The 27,735-nt window shown below is 63.3% G+C and overlaps 4 protein-coding genes across 5 annotated transcripts; 2 read left to right on the top strand and 2 right to left on the bottom strand.

Moving 5' to 3' along the window:
• Positions 1–318: 318 nt before the first annotated feature.
• GCK (glucokinase) lies at positions 319–8,261 on the top strand. The gene is made up of 10 exons (XM_017837290.1): positions 319–1,362; positions 3,644–3,806; positions 3,948–4,102; positions 4,323–4,442; positions 4,533–4,628; positions 4,961–5,051; positions 6,723–6,906; positions 7,123–7,278; positions 7,689–7,922; positions 8,010–8,261. Exons 1-10 carry the CDS (start codon positions 1,318–1,320, stop codon positions 8,152–8,154), a joined length of 1,389 nt encoding a protein of 462 aa, XP_017692779.1. The 5' UTR covers positions 319–1,317; the 3' UTR covers positions 8,155–8,261.
• Positions 8,262–9,994: 1,733 nt separating this feature from the next.
• LOC108508495 (saposin-C-like) lies at positions 9,995–12,106 on the bottom strand. The gene is made up of 5 exons (XM_017837321.1): positions 11,507–12,106; positions 11,047–11,171; positions 10,860–10,970; positions 10,609–10,781; positions 9,995–10,094 (listed from the first exon to the last, which is right to left on the bottom strand). Exons 1-4 carry the CDS (start codon positions 11,553–11,555, stop codon positions 10,614–10,616), a joined length of 453 nt encoding a protein of 150 aa, XP_017692810.1. The 5' UTR covers positions 11,556–12,106; the 3' UTR covers positions 9,995–10,094; positions 10,609–10,613.
• A 12-nt stretch (positions 12,107–12,118) lies between these two features.
• Positions 12,119–18,746, top strand: POLD2 (DNA polymerase delta 2, accessory subunit). 2 transcript variants are annotated; one of them, XM_017837288.1, is made up of 11 exons: positions 12,119–12,240; positions 12,843–13,094; positions 15,638–15,759; positions 16,635–16,758; positions 16,836–16,950; positions 17,094–17,292; positions 17,400–17,480; positions 17,801–17,958; positions 18,075–18,202; positions 18,275–18,376; positions 18,453–18,746. In XM_017837288.1, exons 2-11 carry the CDS (start codon positions 12,875–12,877, stop codon positions 18,608–18,610), a joined length of 1,407 nt encoding a protein of 468 aa, XP_017692777.1. In that variant the 5' UTR covers positions 12,119–12,240; positions 12,843–12,874; the 3' UTR covers positions 18,611–18,746. The 2 variants fall into 2 exon arrangements, with proteins under 2 accessions (XP_017692777.1, XP_017692778.1); XM_017837289.1 differs by having other exon boundaries at positions 12,126–12,295.
• AEBP1 (AE binding protein 1) lies at positions 18,724–25,852 on the bottom strand. The gene is made up of 21 exons (XM_017837282.1): positions 25,621–25,852; positions 25,041–25,487; positions 24,742–24,813; positions 24,298–24,369; positions 24,092–24,178; positions 23,401–23,520; positions 23,207–23,296; positions 22,866–22,952; positions 22,719–22,790; positions 22,524–22,633; positions 22,308–22,447; positions 22,136–22,220; positions 21,912–22,056; positions 21,747–21,835; positions 21,331–21,454; positions 21,055–21,251; positions 20,515–20,694; positions 20,086–20,425; positions 19,854–19,993; positions 19,682–19,781; positions 18,724–19,600 (listed from the first exon to the last, which is right to left on the bottom strand). Exons 1-21 carry the CDS (start codon positions 25,850–25,852, stop codon positions 19,050–19,052), a joined length of 3,480 nt encoding a protein of 1,159 aa, XP_017692771.1. The 3' UTR covers positions 18,724–19,049.
• Between the last annotated feature and the right edge of the window lie 1,883 nt (positions 25,853–27,735).

The raw sequence follows: 27,735 nt of genomic DNA, 5'->3' as shown, positions 1-27,735 counted from the left end.
TCCTCCCTCCCGGCCTCGGCCGGGCGGCAAATCCGAGCCGCTCCGCGGGCGGCCGGCAGGGGGCGCTGTGCGGAGGGCGGAGGGGGCCCGGGGGACCCTCGGGGGGCGGCCCCGGCCCGGCCCGGCCCGGCCCCGGGACTCTGCAGGGTGGGGACCTCTCGTGCTCCTCCTCGGCCCCGGGTGGGACCCGCCGTGCGCTGGGGACCCCGCCGCGGTGGCGGGACCCCTCTCTGGGCAGGCCGCAGCGCTGGGGTGGGGCTACCTGAGCCCTCCCGTGCCCCCAGGTATCCTCTGCGCAGGGGCAGGGGAGGTGCTGTGGGGTGTGTGTCCCGCCGGGCCCTGCCGTGATGCCCCTAAACCCTCTGCCTTCCCCAGAGCCCCCTCGTTCCCCCACGGAACTGGCACGCCTGGCACACCACCCCCCCCGGGCTCCCCGGGGACCCTTCCCAGCTCTGTGTCCGAGGGGATGCTGCCACGGACCGATGCCAGGAGGTTTTTGGGGTGCACCCGTGACTGGGGGTGTTCCTGATCCCATTGGGACCCCATAGGCCCCCGTTGCCCCAACACTGGGTTGACGACACGGCTCTGGGGGTGTCGCCACATCCCCGTCCCCAAATCCAGGGCCCGTTCCCAATCCGTTGTGACGCTCGGTGTCAATCCCAGCGCCCTCGGAGCCTTTCCCATCCTGGGGGCACAGAGCACTTCCCAGTCACCCTCGCCCCTGTGCTGTGTGCCCGGTCTCCATGGGAGCGTGCCCGTTGCCAAGCGGGCCGGTGGAGTGCTTGCCACCGCCATCGAGCCGTTGGTATGACAACGGGGACACGGGTGACCCGGGGCGTGGTGCTTCGCGTGACGGGGGACGGTCCCGGTCTCGCCTCGCCAACGCACCGGGGCGTCCCCGTGGGCTGCGGGAACCCACCGCGCCGGGCTGGGCCCCTGCACCCTCACCGGCCCAGGGATTTATCGAGGGAGCGAGAGAGCGAGTGGGACAGCGTGAGCCGAACCCCCGGAGCAGAGGATGTGGGGTGACAGGGCTGAGCCCGCTGGGGCGCCGGGCCCCGCTCCTCACCCCTCCGCTTGAGGCCTGAGGGGACCGGGACCCCCTCGGCGTGCACTGCACTGGGGCGTCAGATGAGATAACGCAGCGAAAGTGGAGCATCCACGTACAGAGCGAGGGACGGAGCTGCCCAGCGCCCGCCGGCCACCCTCAGGGACGGGGCAGGGGGCTCCCCCAGGCCAGGCACCGCGGTGGGGGGCACAGGGGCTGAGGGGGGCACGGCTTGGCCCGCAGCCCACCCCACCCCGCCGGCTGCCCCCATGCTGGATCACCGAGCCAGGATGGAGAGCAGCAGGAAGGAGAAGGTGAGGCTTCTGCAGGGGTGATGCCAGGGGGTCGAGAAGGACAGGCTGGGGGGCACCCAGGGGGTTTGGGGAGCAGTGTGGATCCTCACAGGGGGTTCTTGCCTTCCCTGGAGCGAGTGGCCAGGTGCTCCTGGCATCTCCCGAGTTTCCAACAGAGGTAGCTGGGAGGATGGCTGGCGGGGAGGACACCAGCTCCTGGGCAGCCTGGGGGCAGCCTGACATGTCCAGGGAGTGTCCTGTCCCTGAGGTCACCCCCCCAGCATAGCACAGGCCCCACAGCACTGAGGGCTTGTGATGGAGCTGAGAGCATTCGTGGGATGCTCTGCTGGGCTGGGATGCTCCCACCATCTTGGCATTGCCCTGGGCATCTTTTGGCCGCAAGGCTGCATCTCTGGGATGAGATGGGGCTCATCACCTCCTTTGGCTGGTTGTCACTGTTGTCACTGTTGTCACTGAGATTCTCAGCAGGATGGCACATGGCTCATCCCCAGTCAAACACTGGTTGTTTGTGGGAAGCTGCTCCCATCTCTTCTCCAGATGGACTGAGCTCACAGGGCCATGCGTGAGGACAGTGGAGACTTTCCCTGCTGCCAGCTGGGACATGGAGGGGACACAATATATGCTGGGTGTAGCCGGCCACCACAGCCAGCAGCCATGTGGTTCCCAGCTCCATCCCCTTTGTGGGTTGCACTGGACCACACTGTTTCCATGGGAAGCTGAGAGCCGGATTCCGTCACATGAGAAGAGCCAAATCCAGCCAGGGAAGAGCCAAAACTGTTGTTTTGGAGGCGAGAGAAGGAATGAGTAGGGACACATGGTGGTGAGATGGAGAAATAAAATTTGGACCCTCGGGTGCCAGCCCTGGGACAGGGACCCTCCACCTGCGGCAGATCCAGCATTCCCACAGGTGATTAGCGCCGAATACCTTCAGCCAATGATCCAGGCAAGATGGTTGAATGCAGCTCCGTGCTTTTCCTGGCAGGATTTTTTCAATCATCCCAGGCTGAACATCTTCCAGATCATGCCGGACCTCACCGTAGTGCTACCTTGGGTGACTGGCCCCATTCCGGGGTGTCCGGCAGCATCCCCCAGCCCAGAGGGGTCCATGCTGCAGCCACATCTCTTGGGCTCCTGTCTCCTGGCACCTGGGGGTCCAAGAATAATTAAGCCCCCAGGGTTCAGCACCAGGATAGAGGGGGAGGTGAAGGGATCCCACTCAGCTGTGGATGGTGGCTGAGGCCACAGGAGCCCTGCAGGGCCTTGGAGATATTTGGGCTGAGCCCTCACTTGGGGGTCTGGAGGCTGAGGGACAGCATTGAGGGTCATGTTACGAGGAGTGGTCCTGATGTTAGGATGCTCCAAACCACACCCCAAACCCTTTACTGAGCTCCCCACCCCAAAACCTGTTGGGAAACAGCAGCAGCCTCAAGGCAAACATCTGTCTGCTGGCCAGAGCAGGAGTGGGAGCGTTGGAGCCTGCCCAGAGCCCGGTGACTAATGAGCCCTAATGCTGTGGCTGCAGCTGGTGGAGCGAGCACCGACTCTGGCTCCATCTGACAGCCGGGGGCCTGGCCCCAGCCCTGCTGCCTAATGGAGGCTGCGCCGAGCCCGGGGTTGCTACGGAAAGGATAAACACAGGTCCTGCCTGCCAGGTGCCTCCCTGGAGTGGGCCCTGCAGCTCTACCTGGCAGCGAGGCAAGGATTCCTGAGAATCTTCCTGCCCACCTGCCCTCTGCCCCAAATTTGGTGGGTGGAAAATTGTACCTGTGATTCCTGGTAGGATACAGGGAGAGGGATGTTCCCAGGGGAACAAGGAAGACACCAGCATCTTCATCATGGAAGAGTCCTACATCCTTGGTGGGAGATGCTGTGCTTCTCAGTGGCATGGCTGGAGACACTCCTTGGTGGGAATGGCCCTGGGATTCATCAGGATGGAATGTCCCAGGGCAGTGGTTGAAGTCCTGCTGGAGTGATGCTGGCTTCTACACAACCATCCAAACAAATCAACTTGCTGATGGGGACGGCACAGGGACCCCAGTGCCAACCACGATGTTCTGCAGGCAGCACTGGGAGGGGATGTGGGGCCTCATGCCAGTCCTATGGATTCCCTGGTGCATATGTTCACCTGAAGGAAGTAGAGCAGTGGGATAAGGCATTTTGGGGGGTCCATGAGCCGATGGGGAAAACCAGGGTCGAGGGAAGGGAAACGTGGTTATTTCTTGCAGTTCAGGCCCCTGCACCCCGTGTCCTCCAGCCCTGGCTGATGCTATGTCCCACGCAGGTGGAGCAGATCTTGTCAGAGTTCCGGCTGAAGGAGGAGGACCTGAAGAAGGTGATGTACCGGATGCAGAAGGAGATGGACCGAGGTCTTAAGCTGGAGACACATGAGGAAGCCTCTGTCAAAATGCTGCCCACCTATGTCCGCTCCACCCCTGAGGGTTCAGGTATGGCATCATTCCTGGTCCCTTGTGTTACTCCCTCCCCAGACCCTGTTGAGCTCCATGCAGAAGGCTGAGCCCACCCCGAGCCCATCACCTTGTCCCCCTCTCCCCCATCACCTTGTCCCGCCCTCCCCGGCTTTGCAGAGGTGGGAGATTTCCTGTCGCTGGACCTGGGTGGCACCAATTTCCGTGTGATGCTGGTGAAGGTGGGTGAGGGGGAAGAGGGGCAGTGGAAGGTGAAGACGAAGCACCAAATGTATTCCATCCCAGAGGACGCCATGACTGGGACGGCCGAGATGGTGAGTGGGGCACACAGGGCATCCCGTCCCTTCCCAGTCCCTGTCAATGTGCGTGTTCCAGTGAGGACACTGGAGGGGACACTCTTCATCCCTCCCATCAGCAGAAAGCAGGGGGTGGCCAGGCCTGGGGAACCCACGGTGGGGACGGGACAGTGTCGGTCTGTGTGCGGTGGGAGGGTGGTAACAGCCCCTGGCAAAGGCTGGGCCTCCTGTCTTCCAGCTCTTCGACTACATATCCGAGTGCATCTCTGATTTCCTGGACAAGCACCAGATGAAGCACAAAAAGCTGCCCCTGGGTTTCACCTTCTCCTTCCCTGTGCGGCACGAGGACATTGACAAGGTGAGGGGGTGGCTAGGCAGCACAAGGGCTCGGGGGTCCCCGAATACCAGCTACATCCACAGCCCCATTTTGGTCTGACTCCCATTCCAGGGCATCCTCCTGAACTGGACCAAGGGCTTCAAAGCTTCCGGCGCAGAAGGGAACAACGTGGTGGGGCTGCTGAGGGACGCCATCAAACGGCGAGGGGTGAGAGGGTCGGCTGTGCTGGTACCACCACGGTGGGGGGACCCCGGCGCTCCTGGCTGTCCCTGCGATGGGCTCACTGAAGCCCAGCTTTGCCTGCAACAGGGCTGCTGGAGCCTGGTGTGTCCCCAGGAAGGGACCACTGGAGCCCCGTTATCCCCATGATGGGGCCACTGGAGCCTGGTGTGTCCCCAGGAAGGGCCATTCCATGCGTGTGCGCACATGTGCAACACATGCCCACATCCTCACCCTTGGGGACCCTCTACCCCAGACCTGCCTGCTGCAGGACAGCCCAACCCCCTGTGAGCCTCCAATGGTCCCTGTCCTGTCCCCAGGACTTCGAGATGGACGTGGTGGCGATGGTGAATGACACAATGATCTCCTGCTACTATGAAGATCACCGGTGCGAGGTTGGGATGATTGTGGGTAAGACGCCCCTTCTGCAGGGACACACGGCCAAGGAAGGGGGACCATCCCCCAGCCCTGCTCCCCTGCTGCTCCCCCCATCCCTTTGGAGGGGCACACCAAGGACAAGGGGGTGGCAATGGCACCCTGCTGAGGCCTCCGGAGGTTGGGACACTCGATGGCATTGTCTGTCCCCAGCACGGTGGTGGGAGTGCCTCAGGAGTAGAAAGGGGGTAGTCACCATAACAGGGCTGGTCCCCATAGCACAGCCCTCCCCCCAGGCTGCTGGTGGCTGTGACACCTCACCGTGGGAGACCCATGACAGGTGGCTGGTGTCAGGGAGCTGGGTGGTGGGGATGGGTTTGAACCCTGCAGGGAGCAGCCCCCCGCCTCTCCCAGCCCCTTGCTATCTTTAGTGCCATCAGCCATGTGCCATCTGGGCTCCGCGTCCCCTCGCCTGGGTAAACACGCGCTGGGATGTTTATCAGCTCCTTGGGGCCGGGCTGGCCTCAGCACAGGACCTGGAGCCCCTGGGACCCTGCTGTGGGGACAAGGGGCCAGCCAGGGCTGTGGGGGCGCAGGGGGGGCAGGATGACCATCCCTGTCACCGCAGGATGGGGACATGCAGCTCCGAGCACGAGCCCCCAGCCACGATCTCGGTCACCGAGTCCCAGTGCTCATGGAGCAGCAGGGGCCAGCTGTTCCATTTCTTTACTCTGAAATGAGGTCTAGCATGGAAACATGAAATTGTTTGGGTTGGAAAAGCCTCTGAGGTCATCAAGTCCAACCGTTCCCCCAGCACTGCCAAGGCCACCACTAACTCATGTCCCCAAGTGCCACATCCACAAGTCAGTTAAATCTCCCCAGGAATGGGGATTCTACCACTGCCCTGGGCAGCTGTACCAGGGCCAGAGAGGCCTTTCCATGAAGAAATTGTCCAAATGTAAACCTCCCCATGTGCAACTTGAGGCCATTTCCTTTTTATCCTTGGAGCAACTTGGTCTAGTGGAAGGTGTCCCTGCCCATGGCAGGGAGTGGAACAAGATGAGCTTTAAGGACTCTTTGAACCTATACCATCCCATGGTTCTATGATTTGATGAGTCTGTTGCATCCCAATGCTGGGTGGAATAGGGATAGAGATTTGGGACCTATGTAGTAAGTTCCCAACCATCCTTGGTTCCAGCTTTCATGAAATCATAGAATGGTTTGGGTTGGAAGGTACCTTAAGGATCATCAAGTTCCCCGCCATGGGCAGGGACACCTTCCACTAGACCAGGTTGCTCCAAGCCCCTTCCCACCTGGCCTTGAACACTTCCAGAAATGGGGCAGCCAGAGCTTTTCTGAGAAACATCACCTGCCACCCTCACAGAGAAGAATTTCTCTGCAATGTCCCATATAAATCTTCCCTCTTTTAGTCTAAAACCTTTCTCCCATGTCCTGTCACCTCTGGAGCCAGCCCTGAAGTAGTTGTAGACCATGGTGCCACATCACCAGGCTGAGGAATGTCCCTCACAGGTTCAGGAATGACTCCACGCAGGTCCCAACCCCCATCCTGGCACATCTCTGGACCTTCTCCAGTTCCCTCCCATTGCTCCAGAAGACTATCCCAGCTTTATGTCAGTTGGGATGGGAGGGCCGTGGTGAGGGGGTCACTGTTCCCCTGCCACTGGCCCTGTCCCCGGTTCCTGGCAGGGACAGGCTGTAACGCCTGCTACATGGAGGAGATGCACAACGTGGAGCTGGTCGAGGGCGATGAGGGGCGAATGTGTGTGAACACAGAGTGGGGGGCCTTCGGCGCCTCGGGGGAGCTGGATGAGTTCCTCCTGGAGTACGACCGCGTGGTGGACGAGACCTCCCTTAACCCCGGTCAGCAACTGTAAGGAATAGGAGAGATCCAGTTCCTCTGGGTGTCCCCCCTGACCCCCTGCCACGCTGGGCTCAGCCCCCCGGCACGGAGGTCCTTTGCCCCAGGCTGTGCCCACGTGCAGGGACACAGCCGGCAAGGAGGGGGGAAGGAAAGAGGGGGTGCCGCGCGATGTGGCCCCCCAGATCCCAGCCTTGACACCGCCCCTTTGCCTGTGTCCCCCCCCAGGTACGAGAAGATCATTGGGGGAAAGTACATGGGGGAGATAGTGCGGCTGGTGCTGTTGAAGCTGGTGGATGAGAACCTGCTCTTCAATGGGGAGGCCTCTGAGAAGCTCAAGACCCGCGGGACCTTCGAGACACGCTTCATGTCCCAGATCGAGAGGTGCGAGGCTGGGGAGCGGCACCCCCAAACCGGCCTGCCAGGCTGCACCGTGCTGGGGGTCTGTGCTGCCAGTCCACACGGCTTCAGGTGCTGTCAGTCTGTACCAGGCTGTCCCACGTGGGGATCCCTCTGTTCCACCACACCATACCAGTCTGCTCTGTCTGCTTCATATTGGGGTCCCTTATCCCATCACCCCACAGCAGCCTGCTCTGACTGTGCATGTTGAGGTCCCTTGTCCCATCAGCCCACATCAGGGTGGCCCACATCCAGGTCCCTCTGTCCCATCACCCCACACCAACCTGTTCCGACTGACCCAATTGGGGTTCCCCATCCTGACACCCCATACAACTGCCTCATAATGGGTTTTCCCCCAACATTCCCCACTGACCCCCACTCTCCCCTCACCCCAGCGACTCCGACGACCGCAAGCAAATCTACAACATCCTGTCAGGCTTCGAGCTGCTGCCATCACGGACAGACTGCGAGATCGTGCGCCGGGTGTGCGAGAGCGTGTCCACGCGCGCCGCCCAGATGTGCTCGGCTGGGCTGGCCGGCGTCATCAACCGCATGCGCGAGAGCCGCAGCCAGGACACCCTCAAGATCACCGTCGGCGTTGACGGCTCCGTCTACAAGCTCCATCCCAGGTGGGGATCCCCAGGGCCTTCCTGCCATCCTCCTCCTTCAGCCCCCATTTGTGACCCTGTTTCTGACCCCGTTTTCCCACTCTCCAGCTTCAAGGACCACTTCCACGCCACAGTGCGGCAGCTGACACCCGGCTGCGACATCACTTTCATCCAGTCAGAGGAGGGCAGCGGGCGCGGGGCCGCCCTCATCTCGGCCGTGGCCTGCAAGATGGCCTGTATGATGGGGCAGTGAGCCGGACTCGGGGGGCGGTGGGGGGCCAGTGGTCCCGCTCGGAGCGCTGTGGGAGCAGACACAGGTGCAGAAAAGAGGTGGCTCCAGCCCCCCAATAAACGGGGTATGTGTGGACTTCTCTGGGGCCGTTTGGGCCAGCACTCCTTGTGTCCCCCTGTGCTGGCAGGGAGACCCACATGGGGCTGCCCCACATGTATGGGGCAGCCGAGGCGCTTCCCATCCCTTCGCCCCCCTACATCCTTACCCAGCTGCAGCGAGGGGGCTCTGACACACCCAGCTCCTTTGCTGGGGGAGAGCCCCCCAGGGAGATTGGCTTAGAGATAAGGGGCTATTTATGGGTACTTGGGGGTTGGGGTGGAAGAGCCCCCCACCAGTGAGCCCTGGGGTGCAGAGACTGACCAGAGCGCACCAGAGCTGGGCCAGTTGCAAGGGTGAGGGGTGCGTTTTGGGGGGATCCCCTCCAGCCATGTCCCCACAACAGGATGGGGAGTGGGGCACTCAGACCCCCCAAACTGGGCATAACAAGGCCAAATCCTGCTTCCACCAGCAGTAGCACCCCAAAACCCTGTGGGTCCCAGCCCACCCTGAACAGAGGGGCACACAGGTGCCCTCCGGGGCTTTTCCATGCTCCAGGGTACCACTGCTCAGTCCCTTCCCGATTTAGCTTGGGGCAATAAGGGGGGGGATAAAAATCAGGGTCCAAGGTAGGGTGGTAGGGTTCCCTGAAAGGTCTGGGGCACCCCAGAGATGCAAGTTCACCAAGGGTTTGGGGCAGTGTTAGGTCCCCTCTGAGGGTATGGAGCACCCCAGGGTGTTGGGGTCCTCCTGGGATACCCAAGGGTATTGGGATCCCTTTGGGGGTTTGGGGCACCTCATGGTCTGTGACTCAGGGTATTGGGGCCAGCCCTGGGTGTCAGGCCACCCCATGTTATAGACCATCTTGGGGGCCCGGGGACACCATGGAATATTTGGAGCCACCTCAGGGGTCTCTCCCATGCCACCTTGGGCAATAGGGGCACCCCAGGATGTAGGGACATTTCAGCGTGTTGGTGTCACCCTTGGGCATCTGGGGCCACCTGGGGGGGGCTGGGACACCACGGGGTGTGGGGCCAAAGCAGGGGTCTGGGGCTACTGTGGGGTCTTGGTGTTCCCCCAAAGCAGAGGGTCACCCCAGGGCTGCGGGGGCACCCTGGAGGGCTGGGGACACTGGGGACACTGGGGGAGTCTGCGTCACCCCAAGGGACAAGGCCCCCCCAGCTGTGCCACCCCTGAAGCCTCCAGACCCACAGGTGGCACTGGGATCCCCACAACCCATTGGAGGAGGGAAGGGGATCCCTCTGCTCTGATTGGCTGCAGCCCTCAGCCAGCAGGATTCCCCGTGATTTGGTTGGCTGCAGCCAGCAGCAGCTCAGGCTTCCTGTGTTCATTGGCCATGGCCAAAAGTGGATTCCCTGTGCTCTGATTGGCTGGGGCTGATGAAGGGATTCCCTGTGCTCGGTGGGGACAGTGCCAGTGCCACATGTTGGGGACAGTGAGGATGATCCCAAGCTAGTGGCAGTGCCAGTGGCGAGCTGGTGCCAGTGCCAGTGCCAAGTGTGTGAACAGATGCAGTGCCAGGCATGGGGCCGTGCTGGTGCCCAGGGAGGGGACAGTGACAGCTGGGGCCACTCAAGTGTGCAGAGGGAACTGCTTGCTACACCCCCCAAGGGACACCCATGCGACTGCTGGCACCTCCAGTGTCCCCTCTGCCCTGCTGGTGCCGGGCCAGGGCCAGTACCAGGTGCGTGCCATGTGCCCTTGTCACCAAGAACCCCTGGGGCAGAAAAATGTGAGACACACAGCCAGAGGAGGGACTTTATTGTGGGGGTGGGGGTGTCGGGGCTGGGGGGCATCAGGGGCTGGGGGGACATTGGGGTTCGTGGGGCACTTGGGGCTGCACCCTGTGGAGACAGGAAAGAGCAGGGAGTGAGTTGGGGGCCAGTGGAAGCAGCTCCTCCAGCCCTCCCCCTGCTCCAGGACACATTCTGGGGTGCTCTAGCTCACTCCCATCCTACAGGGGGGCAGCAGAGAAGGCACAGGACCTCCAACCACTCCCCAGGCAGGTGTGGGGTGCAGGGTGTGGGGTACAAAGTGTGGGATTCAGGGTGGGGGATGTGGGATCAGGATCAGGATATGGGGTGCAGGACACAGAGTGCAGGATCAGGGTGTGGGGTGCAGGATACAGGGTACAAGACACAGGGTGTGGGAACGGGATATGGGGTGCAGGATCGGGATGCGGAGTGCAGGACATGGGGTGCAGAATCAGGATACAGGGTGTAGGATCAGGGGGGTGTAGGATCAGGATGTGAGGTGCAGGATCAGGGTGTGGGGTGCAGGATCAGGGTGTGGGGTGCAGAATCAGGACATGGGGTGAAGGACATGGGCTGTAGGATCAGGGTACAGGCGGGCACTGACCATGCTCAGGCCTTGCAGATGCCCATGGTGGTGCAGATGTCCCGGGGCGTGTCCCCGTTCTGCAGCCCCTGGCTGATCTGGTCCTGGTACTGGCTCACCAGCTTCTGGCACTGCCTGCCCAGGAACCGGCCCAGCAACCGGCAGCCCTTCTTCAGCGCCGCTGTCACTGCAGCCTGCCATGGCCACGTGGGTCAGGGGGCCGTGGGCAGATGGCCCCTGCCCCAGCCCTCCAGGCCCCTGTCACCCCTCACCTCGTCAGGGTCATCACCCGCCAGCGTCTGTATCTTCTTCAGTGCCTTGGTGCACAGGCTGCACTTAATCCTCCGGCCCCGCCCCATGTCGTCCCTGTTGGCCTCATCCCCCTGTGGGGACACGCAGACCGTCAGGGCTGCCCGGACCCCGGGGTGGCCCTGGCAGGAGTGGGGGGTGGGTGCTCACCAGGGCCAGGCTGTCCCAGAGGTCCTGGCGCTGCCGCTCCTGGCTGCAGCGTGTGGCCATGGCTGTGTCCTGGCACCGGGACGTGGGGTCACCCTGGCAGGGCAGGGGAGCCACAGCCTGTGCCGCTGCACAGGTACAGAACAGTGAGTGTGGCCACGGGCTGGGGGCCTGTCACTGAGCTCCCCGAGGCCCCCGAGGGTGCCCAGAACTCTGAACCACCAGTCCCAGGTGCTTAGCACCATCCTGACCACCCCTCCTGCCTGTCCACTCGTCCTCTCTCCCCCATCCCTGGATGCCTGTCCCCATGCCGACCCCATCCCTGCCACCCCCAGGTCCCCACGCAGACCCTAGTCCCCCAGGAGCAGCCATCCAGGCTGTCATTCCCGCTGTCCTCAGGTGTCCCCTGTCCCTCCACCCGGGGGTGACCATCCCCCGTGAAAGGCAGAAGGGTCCCCGTTACCTCCGACCGCCACCAGCACCAAAAGAAGGGTCGAGCTTTTGGCAGCCATGTCGAACTGCTGAGGGGGTGGCAGTGGGTGACAGTGGGTGACAGCCTGTGTCCTGAACACCTTTTATAGCGGGGCCATGGGCTGCAGGGGCGGGGGGGCCAAAACCCCAAACCCCCTTAAAACAGAGCATCTCTGTTCCCCAGAGCCCTTCCTGCCTCACACCTCCGCCCCTGCAGGAAGGGGACACGGGGGGGCCCAGGGGGGATTCGGGGTAACACGGGGGGGTCTGGGGGGAACACGGGGGGCTCAGGGGCCCCCACCCCGCCAGCTGCAGGAGCAGGGGCGCTGCGGGGCTGTGCGGGGACACACGAGGGTATCCCGTGAGCCCCCAAAGTGTGGGGCAGAGGGGTGTGGCCAGACTCCCGTGGGCTCCATCCCAGGGTCCCCTTCGTCTCGTCCCGGGCTCTGACTGGGGAGTCCCGGGGCTTGGGCTCAGTGTCCCCCCGGGCTCAGTCTGGCGTCCCCTGTGGGGGTCGGTCCTGCTGTCCCTGCCACCGATGGTCCCGGTGCCCCCGCGAGTCCGCCCCCCCCACGGTTGCCATGGCGATAGCAGACGTCACTTCCTCCATGTGGTCACGCTATTTCCGGGTTTGGGGCGTTCGCGCCTTTTCCCGGCCCCGCCCCCCCATGGCGGGTCCCGGTGCCGGCGGCGACCCCCGACCCTTGACTTCTGACCTCTGACCCCGTACGTGCACGGCGGGACCCCCCGTTTGGGGGCCCGGGGGACCCTGGTTAGGGAGGTTGGTTCGGGTGGCTGGGGGGGGCTGTGGCGTCGTCGGGGGGTCCCTGGTGCCAGGGACGTGTGCGGGGGGGTCGCAGTGCCGCGGCCGGGGGTCGTGCCAGGAGGAGTATGTTCGGAGTTGTCTTGGCGGAGCACTGGTACCGGAGGGGCCCTGGAGCCACGGAGGGCCCTGGGGGGCTCTTTGTGCCCGGGAGAGTGTGTAGGGGCTGTCCTGGGGGGCGCTGGTGCCAGGGGGTGTCCCGGGGGCTGTGCAGCGCTCAGGATCCATTTGGGGGGGGGAGGCGGGGCGGCTCCAGGGGCCAGGGTGCATTTGGAGGGGGCTTCAGGTGTCTTGCTGCGGGGGTGTGGATTTTAGGAGGAGGTGGTATGGTCCTGGCACGGGGATGAGTTTGGGGATGCCCTGGGGAGGGAAGGAAGGGAGGCTGAAGGGGTGCAATGTGTGGAGGGAGGGTCAGACGAGGACATGGTTTGTGTTTTGGGGGGTGGGGGAGCCTGTGGTGTCTTGTGGTGACGGTGATCCCAAATTCACCCCGTTTGTTTTCTAGAGGTGCCGTTAGACCCCCGTGGACTCCAGGCCATGTTCTCAGAGCGGGTGGCGCCCACGGCGCAGGGGCTGCTGGGCCCCCCCTCAGCCGAGCCCCCCACGTTCCCCAGGGTGCCAGTGCTGGGCTACTCGGACTGCTCAGGGCCGTTCCGGCCGGGCGAGCGCAGCTTCGGCCGCCAGTACGCGCACGTGTACGCCGTGCGCCTCGCCGGCATGCGCCCAACGCTGGAGCGCCGCGCGCGGGGCCGCTGGGGTGAGCTGGGGCACCCTGCTGGTCGGCACCCTGCCCAGGAAACACACCGGGGGGCTGCAGCACATCCAGGGAAGGGAACAGAGCTGGGAAGGGGCTGGAGCAGCAGGAGCAGCTGAGGGAGGGGAGCTGGGAGGGCTCAGCCTGGAGAAAAGGAGGCTCAGAGGGGACTTTCTGGCTCTGCAACTCCCTGACAGGAGGGGGGAGCCAGGGGGGGTTGGGCTCTGCTCCCAGGGAACAAGGGACAGGAGGAGAGGAAACAGCCTCAAGCTGTGCCAGGGGAGGGTCAGGTTGGATACTGGGGAAATTCCTTCCTGGAAAGGGCTGTCCAGCCCTGGCACAGCTGCCCAGGGCAGGGGTGGAGTCTCCATCCCTGGGGGGATTTAACTGACTTGGGGATGTGGCACTTGGGGACATGGGTGGCCTTGGCAAAAAAGCACCTGTGGAGCTGTATTAGGATTTTACCTCCAGTTTACCAGATTTAAATCTGAGTCCAAAAGTGCATGAGTGTTCTCATCCTCAGGCTGGATGTACCCTGCAGGCATCCCAGACTGGGTGGGGAATCCATCCCTGATGGAGGGGAGGGAGATCAATCCCTCTGAGGGAATCCATCCCTGCCAGGGAAAATCCATCCTTGTGGGGGTGAAGCAGCCATCCCTGCAGTGGGGGAGATCCATCCCTGCCAGGTTGGGATCCACCTGCAACCTTCCTGCAATGTGAGAAGCCCCAGTTTGCCCAGTTGTCCCAGTCTCCAGCAGCGTTTTACACTCTTGGCAGGGAATGTGTTGGCAGAGCCCACTCCCAACAGCTCAGCCCCCCAGCTCTGGGATGCACTGCAATGATGGGATCATCCAGGGACTTCCTGCTGCAGCTCCCACCTGGAGTTCTGACCTTGGGACGAACTGCCTTCCCCATCAGAGATAGAAGGGAATGTGTGCAGGGGGGCCCTGACTCTTTTTCGGGCACTTTTGGGAGCAGGAGTTGAGTGTGAGGTTTGTCTGGGTGGGGGTGGGGGACCCTGGCCAGGAAGTGGGGTGCAGCTGGGTGAGAAGGGCTGGTTTTGCCAGGGGGGCCATTTCCTGGCCCGAGAGGGCTTGTGGTCCGTGGGTGGGACCCTTGCACTCAGAGTTTCCATCCACGGGATGAAGCAATGCCGCGGCTCTGCCCCCCCTCGCCCCCCTGGCCTGGGCACGTCTGAGATCAAATTTCCCTCAGCTTTGCCCTTCTATGGGCAAAAACCCTTTTGGTGGAGGCTTTTGGGCCGGACTCCTGTTCTCCTGCTCTCTCCATCCCCGTGGAGCCAAGGGGAGGCAAAGCCAGCACTGGTCCCACAGCAGATATCATTCCTTGGCCTTTGCCAAGTGTGACAGGACCCAGGGGTTTGTAAAGTTCCCACTCCCACAGTCCTAGGATGGGACCAGATTTCGGGTGTTTGTCTCCAAGCAGGAAGCGCCTGCAAGCAAAAATCAGGAGAGCACAGCCTCCCTCCCCCTGAATACACATTTTGAGGGGTCCAAGCCAAGAAGAAGAAAGTTCCAATGGGATTGATTTTGTTCTAACTCAGAGTGTTTGCATTCCTGAACTCGGGAATCCATGTTTCCAACCTGGGGTGCCAGGGTTGGTAGCATGGTGCTCTCCCCAGGACAGGAGTCATGTTCAGCAGCATGTGATGGGCAAAGGGAGATTTCTGGGAGGGGAAATGTCACCCAGAAAGGATGGGGAGCCACCACAGGCAGTGTTGTTTTGGGAGAGGAGCCCAGGAGCTGGTCCCCCCTGTCCAGGGCCCAAGGCTTGAGATGGGCTTCACAGGCTGGTTTAAACTGGAAATGACAGTCCCACAGCTACATACCAGATGGGGCTGGGACACCTCTGGGCATCTGGGAGTGGAGTGAGAAATTTTGGTCTCAGTTTGTGGTGAGGGAGATTTTTGCTCCTCAGCTACAGAGCTCCTTGCAGTTCCCAAGGCTTGTGCTGGTTCCCCCAGCCCAGATCCCCTGTGGATCCCTGCCTAAAGCCCAAGGTCCTGTAAGCATGCCAGGATCTTCCCTGGCTGTGATGGGGATCCTGAATTCCAGCAGGTATCTGACGTGGAGGATCTGGCCCTGGCAGAGGTCAGGTTTGGGAGTGATGAGTGATCTGCCTGTCAGCTCCAAGTAGGATGTTTGGATCATGTCCTGGATGGGGAGCAGGAACATCAGCCCCTCCATGCCCAAGGGCAGGAGCATCACGTCCTGGACCCTTCCTGGGCAGAGCTGTTCCTGGGACCTGAACACACTGTCCCAAGGAGCTGTGGGTCTCCCAGCCCCTGTCACTACCCAACTTTCCCCTCCATTGCAGAGGAAATGCCTGCAGGCTCTGGAATGCTCCTTGGCCCCATCTGGCCCACACATGTCCTCTCGGCACTGTGCCTCGAGGAAAATCAGGAGGCTTCCCAACATTCCCGCTGCTTCTCACTGGCCTCGGCGCTGGGGCCGTTCCAGCTGCTCCCCTCAGCCCTGTGCTGTGCCCCCATCACCCCGAGGCCACTGACCCCCATTGCTCCGCAGGGAATGATGCCGTGCTGCGGAAGCTGTCCGAGCTGCAGGTGGGCGAGAAGTGCTGCGTGGTGGGGACTCTCTTCAAGGCCATGCAGCTCCAGCCCTCCATCCTGCAGGAGATCAGCGAGGAGGTAATGGAGGGACACTCCCCTGATGCACCCCCTCCACCTCCCCCCTACAGCTCAGGGGATGTGCCAGCGCATGTGGGAGCTCGTGGCTTCCCTGTGCTCACTGTGGCCAGGGAACTGGCAGGGATTACAGCTGGGTAGCTGGGCTGTGCCTGCTGTGTCCCTGGATGCCAGCTTGGTGGCATTTCTTGGTGCCAGCATGTTTTTGTGTGTGGTGCTTATGGAATCATGGAATGGTTTGGGTTGGGAGAGACCTTAAAGCTCATCCAAGGGCAGGAACACCTTTCACTAGACCAGGTTGCTCTGAACCCCATCCAGCCTGGCCTGGAACACTTCCAGGGATGGGGCATCCACAGCTTTTCTCGGCAGCCTGTGCCAATGTCTCACCATCCTCACAAGGAAGAATTCCTTGCCCATATCTAATCCAAATCCACCCTTTGTCCATCTGAAGCTGTTTCCCCCTGTTTGCCACCACCCTCACTCAGTGATGATTTTCCAACCCTCGGAGAGTTTGGATCCAAGGGGTTGGTAACACAACCCCCTTTCCCTGCCAACAGGGGAGGGGGATGAGGGGGGTGTCAGGGAAGCTCTGGCATCCCTATGCAGTGCCAGGGGCCCGTCTCCTCCCAGCCAGCTCACGTTGGGAAGTTTAAAGCTCCCACCGCCCATCTGAGCTGCTTCCTCCTTGGATGGGGCTCACGTTCAGGACACTGCAGGGAAGCACTGAGTGAAACCTTTCCATCTGGGGGGACTCCAGCTGCCAGGGCCTCCGGCTGGGGTGTTGGCCATGCTGGTGGGGGGACCTGGGGCAGGAAAAGGTCCCTGGGGGCCACTGGTTCTCGCTGAGGCTGTCAGAGCTGTCCCTGCCCACCCTGCAGCACAACCTGGTGCCTCAGCCGCCCCTGCCCAAGTACATCCAGCCCTCAGACGAGCTGATCCTGGAGGATGAGCTGCAGCGGATTAAGCTGGAAGGAGCCATCGATGTGCAGAGGCTGGTGACAGGTAAGGGCCAGCGGTGGCTCCACAGTGGGACCCACCCCACGGGTGCTGACCAGGGCTGACTGCCCACTCTGCCCCAGGGACCATCGTGGCCGTGTACGGCTCCGAGCAGGACGATGGCAGGTTCCTGGTAGAGGATCACTGCTTCGCTGACCTGCCACCACCCCTGCCCTGGAATGGGCCCACCTCTGACCGGTGAGTCAGCAGGAGCAGGGCTGGCACTGTGTCCCTGCCCTGCCAAGAGGGCTGGTGGAGGGGGTTGTTCCCTCTGCCCCGGCTCTGTGATGCCCCTTGGTTTGGGAGCACAGCACGCTGCCCAAGCCTCTCCATCCATCCAGGTTTGTGCTGCTGACCTCAGGGCTGGGGCTGGGCAGTGGGAGTGGGGAGGCCCTGCTGAGCACCCAGCTGCTGGTGGATGTGGTGACAGGGCAGCTGGGCGCCGAGGGCGAGCAAAGCTGTGCCGCCCACATCTCCCGAGTCATCCTGGCAGGGAACCTGCTGAGCCAGAACACACAGAGCCGGGACACCATCAACAAGGTACAGCGGGGAGGGGGGGCTCACAGAGCTTCTGAGGCGCCGGGATGATGTGGGGAGGGGGCAGAGGGCACACAGGGTTGTTCTTCACTGTCTCCCTGCTCACCCAGGCCAAGTACCTGACCAAGAAGACTCAGGCAGCGAGTGTGGAGGCCGTGAAGATGCTGGATGAGATCCTGCTGCAGCTCTGCGTGAGTGCTTGGGGTTGGCCAGGGGATCGGGTTCCTTTTGGGTGAGGGAGCCTAGTTCCTGAGGCAGGGGAGCAGCACTGCTATCAGCCCAGGGTGTGGGGTGGCAAACCCCCTTCCCCAGCACCCACCTTCCCTTTGAGCACCCCCTAGAGAGAGGCAGCACAAAACCCAGCTCCAGATCCTTCTCTCAGGATCTAGCCTCCATGGTGAAGCCAAGTGGAGTGTCCTGTGGGAAAGGGGCAGGAGTGACACCAGGGCTTTGCTCTGAGCCCCCTCAGAGGGCATTTTGGCTGCCCTGTTGATCCCTGCTCTGCCCACAGACCTCGGTGCCCGTGGATGTGATGCCCGGGGAGTTCGACCCCACCAACTACACGCTGCCACAGCAGCCACTGCATCGCTGCATGCTGCCCCTGGCCAGCCCCTATGCCACGCTACACCTTGTCACCAACCCCTACCAGGCCAACCTGGATGGTGTCAGGTAAACAAAGCTAGTGTGCCACCAGATCTGGTGACAGCTGTCAGCAGCACAGCACTGCAGAGCGTGTCCTCACATGTCCAGCATCCAAATCTCCCCTTCTTACCCCAAAAATATAGGTTTTTGGGGACATCAGGACAAAATGTCAGTGACATCTTCAAATACAGCAGCATGGATGACTACCTGGAGATCCTGGAGTGGACACTGCTGGCAGGACACATCAGCCCCACAGCCCCGGACACCCTAGGTACAGCAAGGACTTGGGGGGGGTCGCCCTCCCCAGGGTTGCAGGTCCCCCCCTAATTCTCATCCCCCCCAGGCTGTTACCCGTTTTACAAATCGGACCCGTTCATCCTCACTGAGTGCCCTCACGTCTACTTCTGTGGGAACGCACCCCGCTTCCAGTCCAAACTGCTCCAAGGTGCTCCTGCAGATCCTTGTGGGGGGCTGGGAGGTGCCGTGGGGCTCCTCCACCTGACACCTGCCTGTGTTCACAGGGGCAGAGGGGCAGCGGGTGCTGCTGGTGACAGTGCCCGACTTCAGCACCACGCAGACCGCCTGCCTCGTCAACCTGCGCGACCTCACCTGCCAGCCCATCACCTTCTCCGGCTTTGGGGCCGAGGACGAGGACGGGGACATGGAAGTTGGGCACTGACCACAGGGAGGGCACTGACTCCATTGCCCCCACCCCTCAGGGGGTCCTGGCACCGACCACCCTTGTCTGTCCTCTGGGAGGGGGGCACTGGAGGGACAAAATGCTCATACCAATATAACTTGATTTATTTGTGTAACAAAACTGTGTGGATGGGAGAGGGGCTGTGCCCGCCTCTGTGGGCCCTGCCCCGGCGAGCGGGACCACCCCTGCCATGCCACTGGGACAGGGACAGTGAGCTGGCACTGCCCAGCCCCGAGGGACGGGGTAGCATGTCCCTGACAGCGCCCAGCTGTGAAGGCCAATGCCCTTAGTCCAGGGAAGCAGCAAGGTGAGGGGCTGGAGCCCACTGGGAGCAGCTGCCCAGGCTCAGGGAAGATGTTGGAAGTGGATGCTGGGGCATCTGACCGTGGCTTGAAGCAGAGAAAAGGCCTGAGCATCCCTAGTCCCCAAAGTTCACTGTGTAGGTCTCAGCTGTGGTGAGAGGCTGCATTGTCCCCGTGCCCAGCTCCCAGCCCTCCATCTCTGTCACCAGCTCGGTGACCACCTCTGTCTCGGTGTCCATCTCCCAGGTGCCGGCTGTGGGCGGCTCCTGGCTCCAGGGCGTGTAGGCTGTGCTGCTGAAGGGGAAGGCCAGGGCCATGGTGGCCAGTGGGGCTGTGGGGCCGCTGGTGGTTGTGGTGGCATTGAGGCGCCGCAGCCGCAGCTGCTCCCGCAGCCGCATGCGGTGCCGGAGGCGCATCCGCAGGCGCAGGCGCTCGCGGGGTGTCATGGGCCGGCCGGGCACCACGAGGCGGATCGGCCGGTTCCCGTTCATGGCCATGATCTCCCGGATGCGCTTCCAGTTGGAGCGGGACAGGACAAAATTGCACTGGGTGGCCCCAATGTCGTAGAGGACGTGGCAGGTCTTGACGCTGGGATTGTAGCCCTCAGCCCGCGCCGACACACGGTACTCGCCCGGGTTCAGGATGCGCCAGTAGTCCCCACCGCTGGCTGTGATTACAGAGGGCAGCCGGGTGGGACAGAGGCGGTGCAGGGCTGCCAGTAGCCTGCCCACGTTTCACAGCCCCCTACCTGTTTTGATGTTATGGTTGATGCCCCCCACCACGATGGTGGCGTTGGCAATGGGCTCTCCCTGCTGGTCTGTCACTATGCCCTTGATTCCACGATGGACCTGGGTGAGGAAAGGGATGAGCAAAACCATGTGGGGCAGGTGGGGCAGCCTTGACTCTGTCCCAGCACATACCTGCTCCATGAAGGTGAGCAGAGACTCCTTGTTGTTCTCCCACTCCTGCTGCAGCTCACTCTCGTGGGGGAACTTGTCGCAGCCCAGGTAGACAGACAGCTCCAGGCAGTTGGTGTGAAGGTAGCTGAAGTCATTCATGCCTGCAAGACACATGGACACGTGCCCAGCCAGCCGCTCACTCACATTCCTGCAGTGGGGTCACAGGGCAGCTGTGCCACGGGCCCCAACTTACTGCCAGCCCGGGGGTGCCACTTGGCACCCTGCACGATGCCCATGGCGTCAGTCACGTCCTGCGCGTGGCAGCCCCCACGGAAGGTCTCAGTCATGGTGAGGTGTGCTGAGGCATAGGAGATGGCGAGCCAGCGGAACACGGCGTGGTCGGGCGTCTCCTGCAGCTCGGGATGCTCGTCCTCATAGTCCAGTGGGCGAGGGGCAGCTGCCGGCGTCGGGGGGCTGGGCCGGGCCATGTCAAAGGGGAAGGACACCAGCTTCTCCCCGCCCTGCAGGTTGGCTCCCAGCACGAAGGGGTTCTTGTCCATCCATGCCATGACAGCCCGTGTCTCCACCGCCACCTGTGAGGTGGGCACAGGGTGGGAAGTGTCACCCCCCTGTCACCTCCTCCCCTTCCCTGCCCCACCTCCACACCCCCCTCCGTGCTCACTGCCGCATCCTCAGCCAGGTAGTGCTCCGGGATGGGGATGTGGTGATTGGGGAACTGGTGGGGCACCAGCCGCCTCTCCTCCGCTGCCCACAGCGCTGAGGCCAGGTCGGGAAAGTTCTCAAAGAGGTCGAAGCCCTCCTCTGTCCAATGGCCCAGCGCCCAGTTGCCCAGTTCTGAGCCCTGTGGATGGCCCAGGACAGCGGTGAGCCCAAGGAGAGCTGCATCCTACCACCCACGTCCCATCCCCTGCTCTGCCATCCTGTCCCATTCCACCACTCTACCATCCCATCCCAGCTCCCCACCATCCCATCCCACTGTTCCAGGTCTCATACCCTGCCCTGACATCCCAGTTGCCTGGCTTGGAGCGCTGCCACCAGCCCAGGGCAGCAGTGAGCTGCAAGGGGAGGGCAGCATCCTACCACTCTGCCATCTCATCCCACTGCACCACATCCCATCCCCACTACCCCGCTGCTCCACTCACCCATCCCATTGCCCCACGGCCAATCCCACCACCCACATCCCACCCCGCTGTCCCCTCACCGCCTCGCGGGCCAGCTCGTAGCCGTCAGGGTTGAGGGAGGGGACGAGGTGGATGCGAGTGTCAGTGACCAGGCCCCGCACACGGGGGTTCCCGTCTTGGTACTCCTTGCACAGGAACTGCATCAGCAGCAGCAGCAGCTCCCGGCCCAGGGCCTCATTCCCGTGCAGCCCCGCCGTGTACCGGAACTCAGGCTCACCTGGGGCAGGGGGTGAGCAGGGTCAGCCAATGCCAGGGACCATAGCTGGGGCCCCCTGCACCCCCCACGCTCCCTCCACCTGTCTCATGCTCGCCCGGGCTGTCAGAGATCTCCATGGCGTAGATCTTCAGCCCCCGTGAGCTCTTGCCGATGTTGTAGATGCGGGTGATGGTGGGACACTCCTCGTTCACCACCTTCATCAGCTGCAGGGCGGGCGGAAATGGGGGCAGCACTTGGGGGGATAAGTCCACCCCCCACAGAGGATTCCAGCACCACGGAGGATCCCATCCCCCACCAAGCTGCACACCCCCAAGGAAGTGTCCACCCCCATGGAGGATCCAACCCCCACAGAGGATTCCACCACCGTGATGGATCCCACGACCATGGCTGTGTCTACCCCACGGAGGATCCCAGCCCATGGATGTGTTCATGGAGTGTCCCACCCCCCACAGAGGATCCCACCCCCCAGCGGATCTGCCCCCCAGCAGTGCCCACCTGTCTCATGTCCTTGTAGGAGTGGTGTCGGAAGTCCAGGTTGTCCGTGGAAGTCACCTCGTTCTGCTGGGTGTAGTAGCTGCTGACGGCTGTGGAGGGACACAGTGGTGGGGGAGAGCTGCCACCCCACCATAGCCCCCCAGGCTGCTTCGGAGTGACTGTTACCAGAAAGGGGGCACCCCAGGACCTCGAGGCGCAGGCAGAGGCTCCCATTCCAGCGCTGGGGGTAGATGCGGATGTACCGGGCCACCATCGGCTCAGGGAACTCGCTCAGCACTGGAGTGTCCTTGTCCACATTGCCATAAAACATCTGCCAAGGGGGGGAGATGTACTCGAGAGGGTCCCCATTGTCCCCATGTCCCCCCCCAAGCCTGGTCTGGGGTCCCCACCATCTCCTCGTAGCCATTGCTGTACATCACCCAGTGCTGGCTGTCGTTGCTGAAGCCCACGTAGAAGCTGGTGACAAAGTCATCACTGCAAGGAGACAGGGACAGGTTGGGACTCCCACTCCCCCCACTCCCCCCTGCCTGTGTCCCCACCTCCACCCCCATGTCCCCGTACTGGATCTGGGAGTCGCGCCCCTGGGTGATGACGCCGGTGAACATGGTGATGCGGCGAGTGTCCACCTCGAGCCAGTGCGCCCGGCTGTCGTCCTCGGCACACCACGCTCCGTCGAAGAAATCGTCCTCGTTGGTGCCCGCCTGGGGGGGACAGTGAGTAGGACGTGCGTGAGGGTGTCACTGTCAGCCCCGGGTGGGTGGGAGGGGTGACCCTCACCTGCATGTTGAGGCGGCCACGCTGGGCGCCCAGCCCGTGGCGCAGCATGGAGGAGGCCAGGATCTGGTCGTCCTCGATGCGGTGGGACTCCAGCCCGATTGGGGGACATCCTGGGGACAGCGGGGGGAGAGGGAGTGATGAGCATCCCCCCCACAGCGGGGTGTCCCCGTCAGTTCTGGAAATGGGGACACTCACTTGTCTTCTCTGCCGGAGGGGTCCATTCCTCATCTGGATCCCACTTCTTCCCTCCTGGTTTTTTGGTTTTTCCTGGGAAAGGGGCACAGTGAGGGGGGCAGGGATGGAGATGGGAGTGGGGGGACAGGGATGGGGACTGGCACCCACCTTTGCGGTCCTGGCCCTTCTCCTCTGCCCAGGGCTCCTCCTCCTCCTCCTCCTCCTCCTTGCTGCTGCTGCCTTTCTTGGGCTTTGCTGTTGGGGAGGCGACACCCACCCCAGGGACGTGACATTCATCCCAGGGATGTGCCACCAGTTCCAGGAACATGGCACCCCCCCGGGGATGTGACACCCACCATGCAGACATGTCACCCACTGCAGGGACATGCCACCCTCCCCAGGGACATGCCACCCTCCCTGTGGCTCTGCCACCAACTGTGGGGCATGCCATCCACCATGGGCCCACCCAGCCCCTGCCCATCCCTCCAACCACCCTCGCCCCCTCTCACAGGGTCTGATTTTCTCCTCGTCTGTCTCCATCCCGTCATCCTTGTCCGGATGTTTGCGGGGCTTCGGCGGGGGGGGCAGCCCGTAGGTCACTGGGGGGCACAGGGTGGGGGTTGGGACACCCCTCTGGGGCTGGTGGGGGGCAGGGGTGATGGGGGGTCCTGGGGTGCCCCCTCCCTCCCGGGCTGTCACTCACGGTCATCGTAGTCAGGTGGCTCGAAGCCCTCACCATAGTCCCCTTCGGTCACTGGGCCAGGGAGGGGGGGCTGTGGGGGGGGCTGCAGGGGGGGCCGTGGGGGGGGCTCCTCTGGCTCTCCTGGTGGGGGGAAGGGGCTGTGCTGGGGATGAGGAGGCAATAGGGTCCCCATGTTCCTGCAGGGTCCACTATGCCCCCATGGGGTTCTTCATGCCCCTATGGGGTCCCCACGGGATCAGCATGCCCCTCTGTGGGGTCCTCATGTACCTGTGGGGTCCCCACACCTCTACCATCCCCCTGAGGGTCCCCCATGCTCCAATGGGAATGCCGTGTCCCTGTGGGGTCCTCCATGCTCATACAGGGTCCCCGTGTCCCTGCAGGGTTCCTTGTGTTCCTATGGGGTCCCCCATGATTCTGTGGGATCCCTCTGTCCCTATGGAGTCTCCATGTCTCTTTGGGGTCCCTATATCCCTCTACATCCCCTGGCACCCCCAAACCACCAAGAGCTGTCCAGACTCCTACAGTGTCCCCACACCCCTATGGGGTCCCCACACCCTTTATGCTGACCCCATGCCCACCCCAGCTCCAGGTTGCCCCAAAATGCTGCTCCCCTGTGTCCCCAAGGCTGGGGACTGTCCCCCAACCTCACCCCTAGTGGTGCCAGCCCGTGTCCCCCTGTCCCCCCACATACGGGGCTCCTCAGGCTGGGGCCAGACACGCTCGGGTCTCCTCCTGCTCGGGGGCCTGGGGGGCTTCTGCTGCCGCCGGATGTACTCGACTGGGGACACAGAGGGTGGCCCTGGCTTTGGGGTGCAAGGTGGGGGGTACATCCCCTCCATCCCTCCCTGCAGGCCAGGGGACCCTGGTGGTCCCCCCACCTGCACCCCAGCACCGTACAGTCCTCGTAGTCCTCCCGCTCCAGCTGCTCGTTGTAGTCCAGGGTCGGGGGCTCCGGCTCCTCGGGAAGCTCTGCAGAGAGGGGACACGGGGGGAAGGGGCACAGGTGGCACTGGGGTGCAGGAAGGGGACACCAGAGAGCAGGGAGGTGGCCCTGGGGTGCAAGGTGGTGGCACTGGGACTCAGGGAGGTGGCACCAGGATGCAGGAAGGCAGCACTGGGACACAGGGAAGTGACACTAAGGATTAGGGAGGTGACATAGGGGTGCAGGAAGGTGGCAAGTGGGAATAGGGAGGTGGCCCTAGGCTGCAAGGGAGTGGCCCTGGGGAGCTGGGAGATGGCATTGGGGTGCAGGGAGATGACATTTGGGGACAGGGAGGTCGCACTGGGGCGCAGTGGGGTGGCCCCAAGACAGGGTGGTGGCCCTGAGGGCTGGGCACTCACCTGGCTGGGGCTTGGGGTCCCAGTCCTCCCGGCCCAGCCCCCAGCGCTCACTCTGTGGCTCCTCCAGCTCCCCTGGGGACAGGAAGAGAGTGAGGGGCTGGTAGGGCCCCTCAGGGCCCCAGCATGCCCCTCATCTACCCTGTCCTACAGCAGGAAGAGGAAGGTTAGGGGGACAGAGAGGGGGACTCCAGGGGGACAAAGCCACTAGGGCAGCTGAGCAGGACATGGGGTGATGCTCTGCTTTGCTGAGACCCACCACCCCAACACAGCCCACAGCGAGGGATGTCCCCAAAACTCACCTCGGCCACCTCCATCCTCTTCCTCCTCTTTGTAGTGTGAAGGCTCCAGGAACTCAGGTGCCCCCTCAACATCCTCACCCTGCAGGGGCTGTGGGGTGGTGGGGGGCTCTGGGGAGAGGCTTGGTGGTACCAGTGGCTTCTTGCCAGAGGGTTTGGTGGCCTTGGGTGGCTTCTCCTTGGGTGGCTTCTCCTTGGGCTTTTTGGAGCCTTTTGGGGTTTTTTCAGAGCCTTTGGGGTTTTTTTCTGAGCCTTTTTGGGGGTTTTCAGAGCCTTTCGGTGGCTTTTCCTTGGGTTTCTTGGGGAGTTTGTCCTTGCTCCGGTCCCTGTCTTTGTTTTTGTCCTTCTTGGGGCTCCGGGGTCTCTCCTTGGGCTTCTTGGGAGGCTTGGGGGGTTTTTCCTTCTTCCCCTTCCTGGGTTTCTCAGGCTCTGTCAGCGGCCCTGGGGAGTCTGGGGGAGGGAGGGGGCGAAAAGGAGGGGCAGCCGCCCCGAGGTGGGGTGAGGGACGGCGGGGCCGGGCTGAGGGGTCCCCCCCGTCCCGCCTCCCCCCGTTCCCTGTGGGATGGCGGTGCCGGTCGCTCACCGGTGCCGGTGCCGGTGCCGATGCTGAGGTCGGTGCCGAAGCTCAGCTCGGTGCCGTGCCCGTCCCGGTCCCCGCCGTCCCCGGGCCCGAGAAAGCCCCGCAAAAACTCCTCGATCTCGGCGTCGGTGAGCGCGGGGGGCCCCGGGGCGGCCCCCGGTGCCGGTACCGGCAGCAGCGGCAGCAGCGCGGCCGTCAATAGGAGGCAGGAGCGGGGCGGCCCCGCCGGGACCATCGCGCTCCGCACCGGCCCCGCGCCCCGAGAGCCCCGAGAGCCCCGGGCGGGCGGGCTGGGGGCGGCGCTGCGGCCGGGGGCGGCTCCGAGCGGCGGCGGCGCCCCCGGGACCCGCTCGGCACCGGGACGGCACCGGGATGATACCGGCACCGGGATGGCGCTGGCACAGAACGGCATCTGGATGGCACTGAACGGGATGGGCACCGGCACTGCCACTGTCGCTGGCCACATGCTGTACTGGCACCGCACCGGGTCCGAGACTGCCGGGGACCCGCACTGGCACCGCGCGGAACTGGCGCTGCCTGGTACCGGCACTGGCACCGGCACCGGCACTGCCGGGGACCTGCGCTGCACTGGCACCGGGACTGGCACTGCAGTGACACCGGTACTGAGGGGACCCGCGCTGCACTGCGCTGGCACTGCCTGGGACCGGTCTCGAGCTCTCACCGGCACTGACTGGGGCACAGCACTGTACTGGCGCTGTGGGCACCCTGGACTGCAGGGGCTGGCATTGCATCAGCACTGGCACGGCGTGGGGACCAGGACGACACGGCACCGGCACCGTGGCCCCACGTGCGGCGTCTGGTTCAGGCCTGGCACTGGGCTGGGCACTGGTGCTGCACCCGCAGCAGTGACACCGACACCGTGCTCACAGCGCAGGCACACCCTGCACCCCTGTAACCCCTGCGCCCCTGTACCACCCACCGCTCTGTGCTGCTGTAAACCCTGAACCCCCACTACCCCCTGCACTCCCGTACCCCCTGCAACCCCTGAACCCCCTGCACTCCCTGTCCCCCCTGTCCCCCTGCACCATTTGTACCCACTGCACCTCTGTGGGTGCTGCACATGCAGGCTCGGAGCCTCAAGTGCCAGTGCTGCATCTGCCCTGGGACCGGGCACAGCCCCTGGCATCCGTGACACTGCAGGCACAGCACACAGGAACCCCGTTGTCTGGAGCAGCACATGGACACACTACACACGTGAAGACACCGCACATGAGACATGCACAGCACACGGCACACGCACTGCACACCCCCTGCACGTGCCTGGCAGTGCCCTGGGCTCCCTGCACACGCTGCACACGGAGCACACAGGACGAGCTGCGTGTGGGGCAGGACCACGCGCAGAGACCGTGCACTGCACACTGCACACGTCCTGCACACGTGTTGCACACACATTACACACGTGTGACCCCCCCTCCGACACTTCCCCTGCCCAGGACGGGGGTTCAGGCTGGGGTGTGCCCCCCTAGAGTGCCCCCTGGGGTGCTGGAGGGCGCAGAGGGTGATGTTGGGGGGTGCACTGGGTGCCCCCCACCCGCTCGGGCCCCGCAGGCTCCCTGGGCCGCGGTGGTGGCGGGGCCACGTGGCAGCTCAGGCCTCCCGTGCTCGTCACATGCGTGGCCCCCCCTCGTCACACATGTGCCTCCCCCCGGCCATGACTCACTGTCCAGCAATGCTGGGGCCTGCCGGGAGCTGGGGGGCCCCACCTGCACCTCCGAGTGCCTCCCAGTGCAGCCCAGTGAGCCTCTGCTGCAGCCTCCACCCCACCCCATGCAGCCCCCCGTGACACCTCCCCTTCCAGCTCCACTCCCAGGACAGCCTCCCTAAGCTGTCATGGTTCCCCCACTACAGAATCCCCCGCAGTACAGCCTTCCCCCAGTACAGCCCCCCTATTCCCAGTACAAATATCCCCCCCCAGTGCAGCCCTACCAGTACAGCTCCCAGTAGACCCCCCCCACCCAGTACAGTCCCCCCCATTCCTAGTACAGTCCCCCAGTTCAACCCCCTCCCAATCCAGCCTCACCAGAACAGATCAGCACAACTTTGCAGTGCAACCCCACCAGTACAGCTCCCAGTATACCCCCTCCAATCCCAGCCCCT

Source organism: Lepidothrix coronata, unplaced genomic scaffold (assembly GCF_001604755.1).
Source record: "Lepidothrix coronata isolate B3197 unplaced genomic scaffold, Lepidothrix_coronata-1.0 Scaffold301, whole genome shotgun sequence".
In the NCBI taxonomy this organism is placed as follows: Eukaryota; Metazoa; Chordata; class Aves; order Passeriformes; family Pipridae; genus Lepidothrix; species Lepidothrix coronata.
This window is presented reverse-complemented; position numbering and strand designations above follow the sequence as displayed.

Coding starts and splice junctions, on each gene's coding strand:
- AEBP1 (XM_017837282.1), bottom strand. CDS start 25,852: ATGGTCCCGGCGGGGCCGCCCCGCTCCTGCCTCCTATTGACGGCCGCG. Junction 25,488..25,620: donor CGGCACCGGCACCGGCACCG/GTGAGCGACCGG, acceptor TCCCTCCCCCAG/ACTCCCCAGGGCCGCTGACA. Junction 20,426..20,514: donor ACCTGGCTGAGGATGCGGCA/GTGAGCACGGAG, acceptor CCCACCTCACAG/GTGGCGGTGGAGACACGGGC.
- LOC108508495 (XM_017837321.1), bottom strand. CDS start 11,555: ATGGCTGCCAAAAGCTCGACCCTTCTTTTGGTGCTGGTGGCGGTCGGA. Junction 11,172..11,506: donor GGTGCTGGTGGCGGTCGGAG/GTAACGGGGACC, acceptor GTACCTGTGCAG/CGGCACAGGCTGTGGCTCCC. Junction 10,782..10,859: donor CGGGTGATGACCCTGACGAG/GTGAGGGGTGAC, acceptor TGGCCATGGCAG/GCTGCAGTGACAGCGGCGCT.
- POLD2 (XM_017837288.1), top strand. CDS start 12,875: ATGTTCTCAGAGCGGGTGGCGCCCACGGCGCAGGGGCTGCTGGGCCCC. Junction 15,760..16,634: donor TGCAGGAGATCAGCGAGGAG/GTAATGGAGGGA, acceptor CCCACCCTGCAG/CACAACCTGGTGCCTCAGCC. Junction 16,759..16,835: donor TGTGCAGAGGCTGGTGACAG/GTAAGGGCCAGC, acceptor ACTCTGCCCCAG/GGACCATCGTGGCCGTGTAC.
- GCK (XM_017837290.1), top strand. CDS start 1,318: ATGCTGGATCACCGAGCCAGGATGGAGAGCAGCAGGAAGGAGAAG. Junction 1,363..3,643: donor AGAGCAGCAGGAAGGAGAAG/GTGAGGCTTCTG, acceptor TGTCCCACGCAG/GTGGAGCAGATCTTGTCAGA. Junction 7,923..8,009: donor GTCTACAAGCTCCATCCCAG/GTGGGGATCCCC, acceptor CCCACTCTCCAG/CTTCAAGGACCACTTCCACG.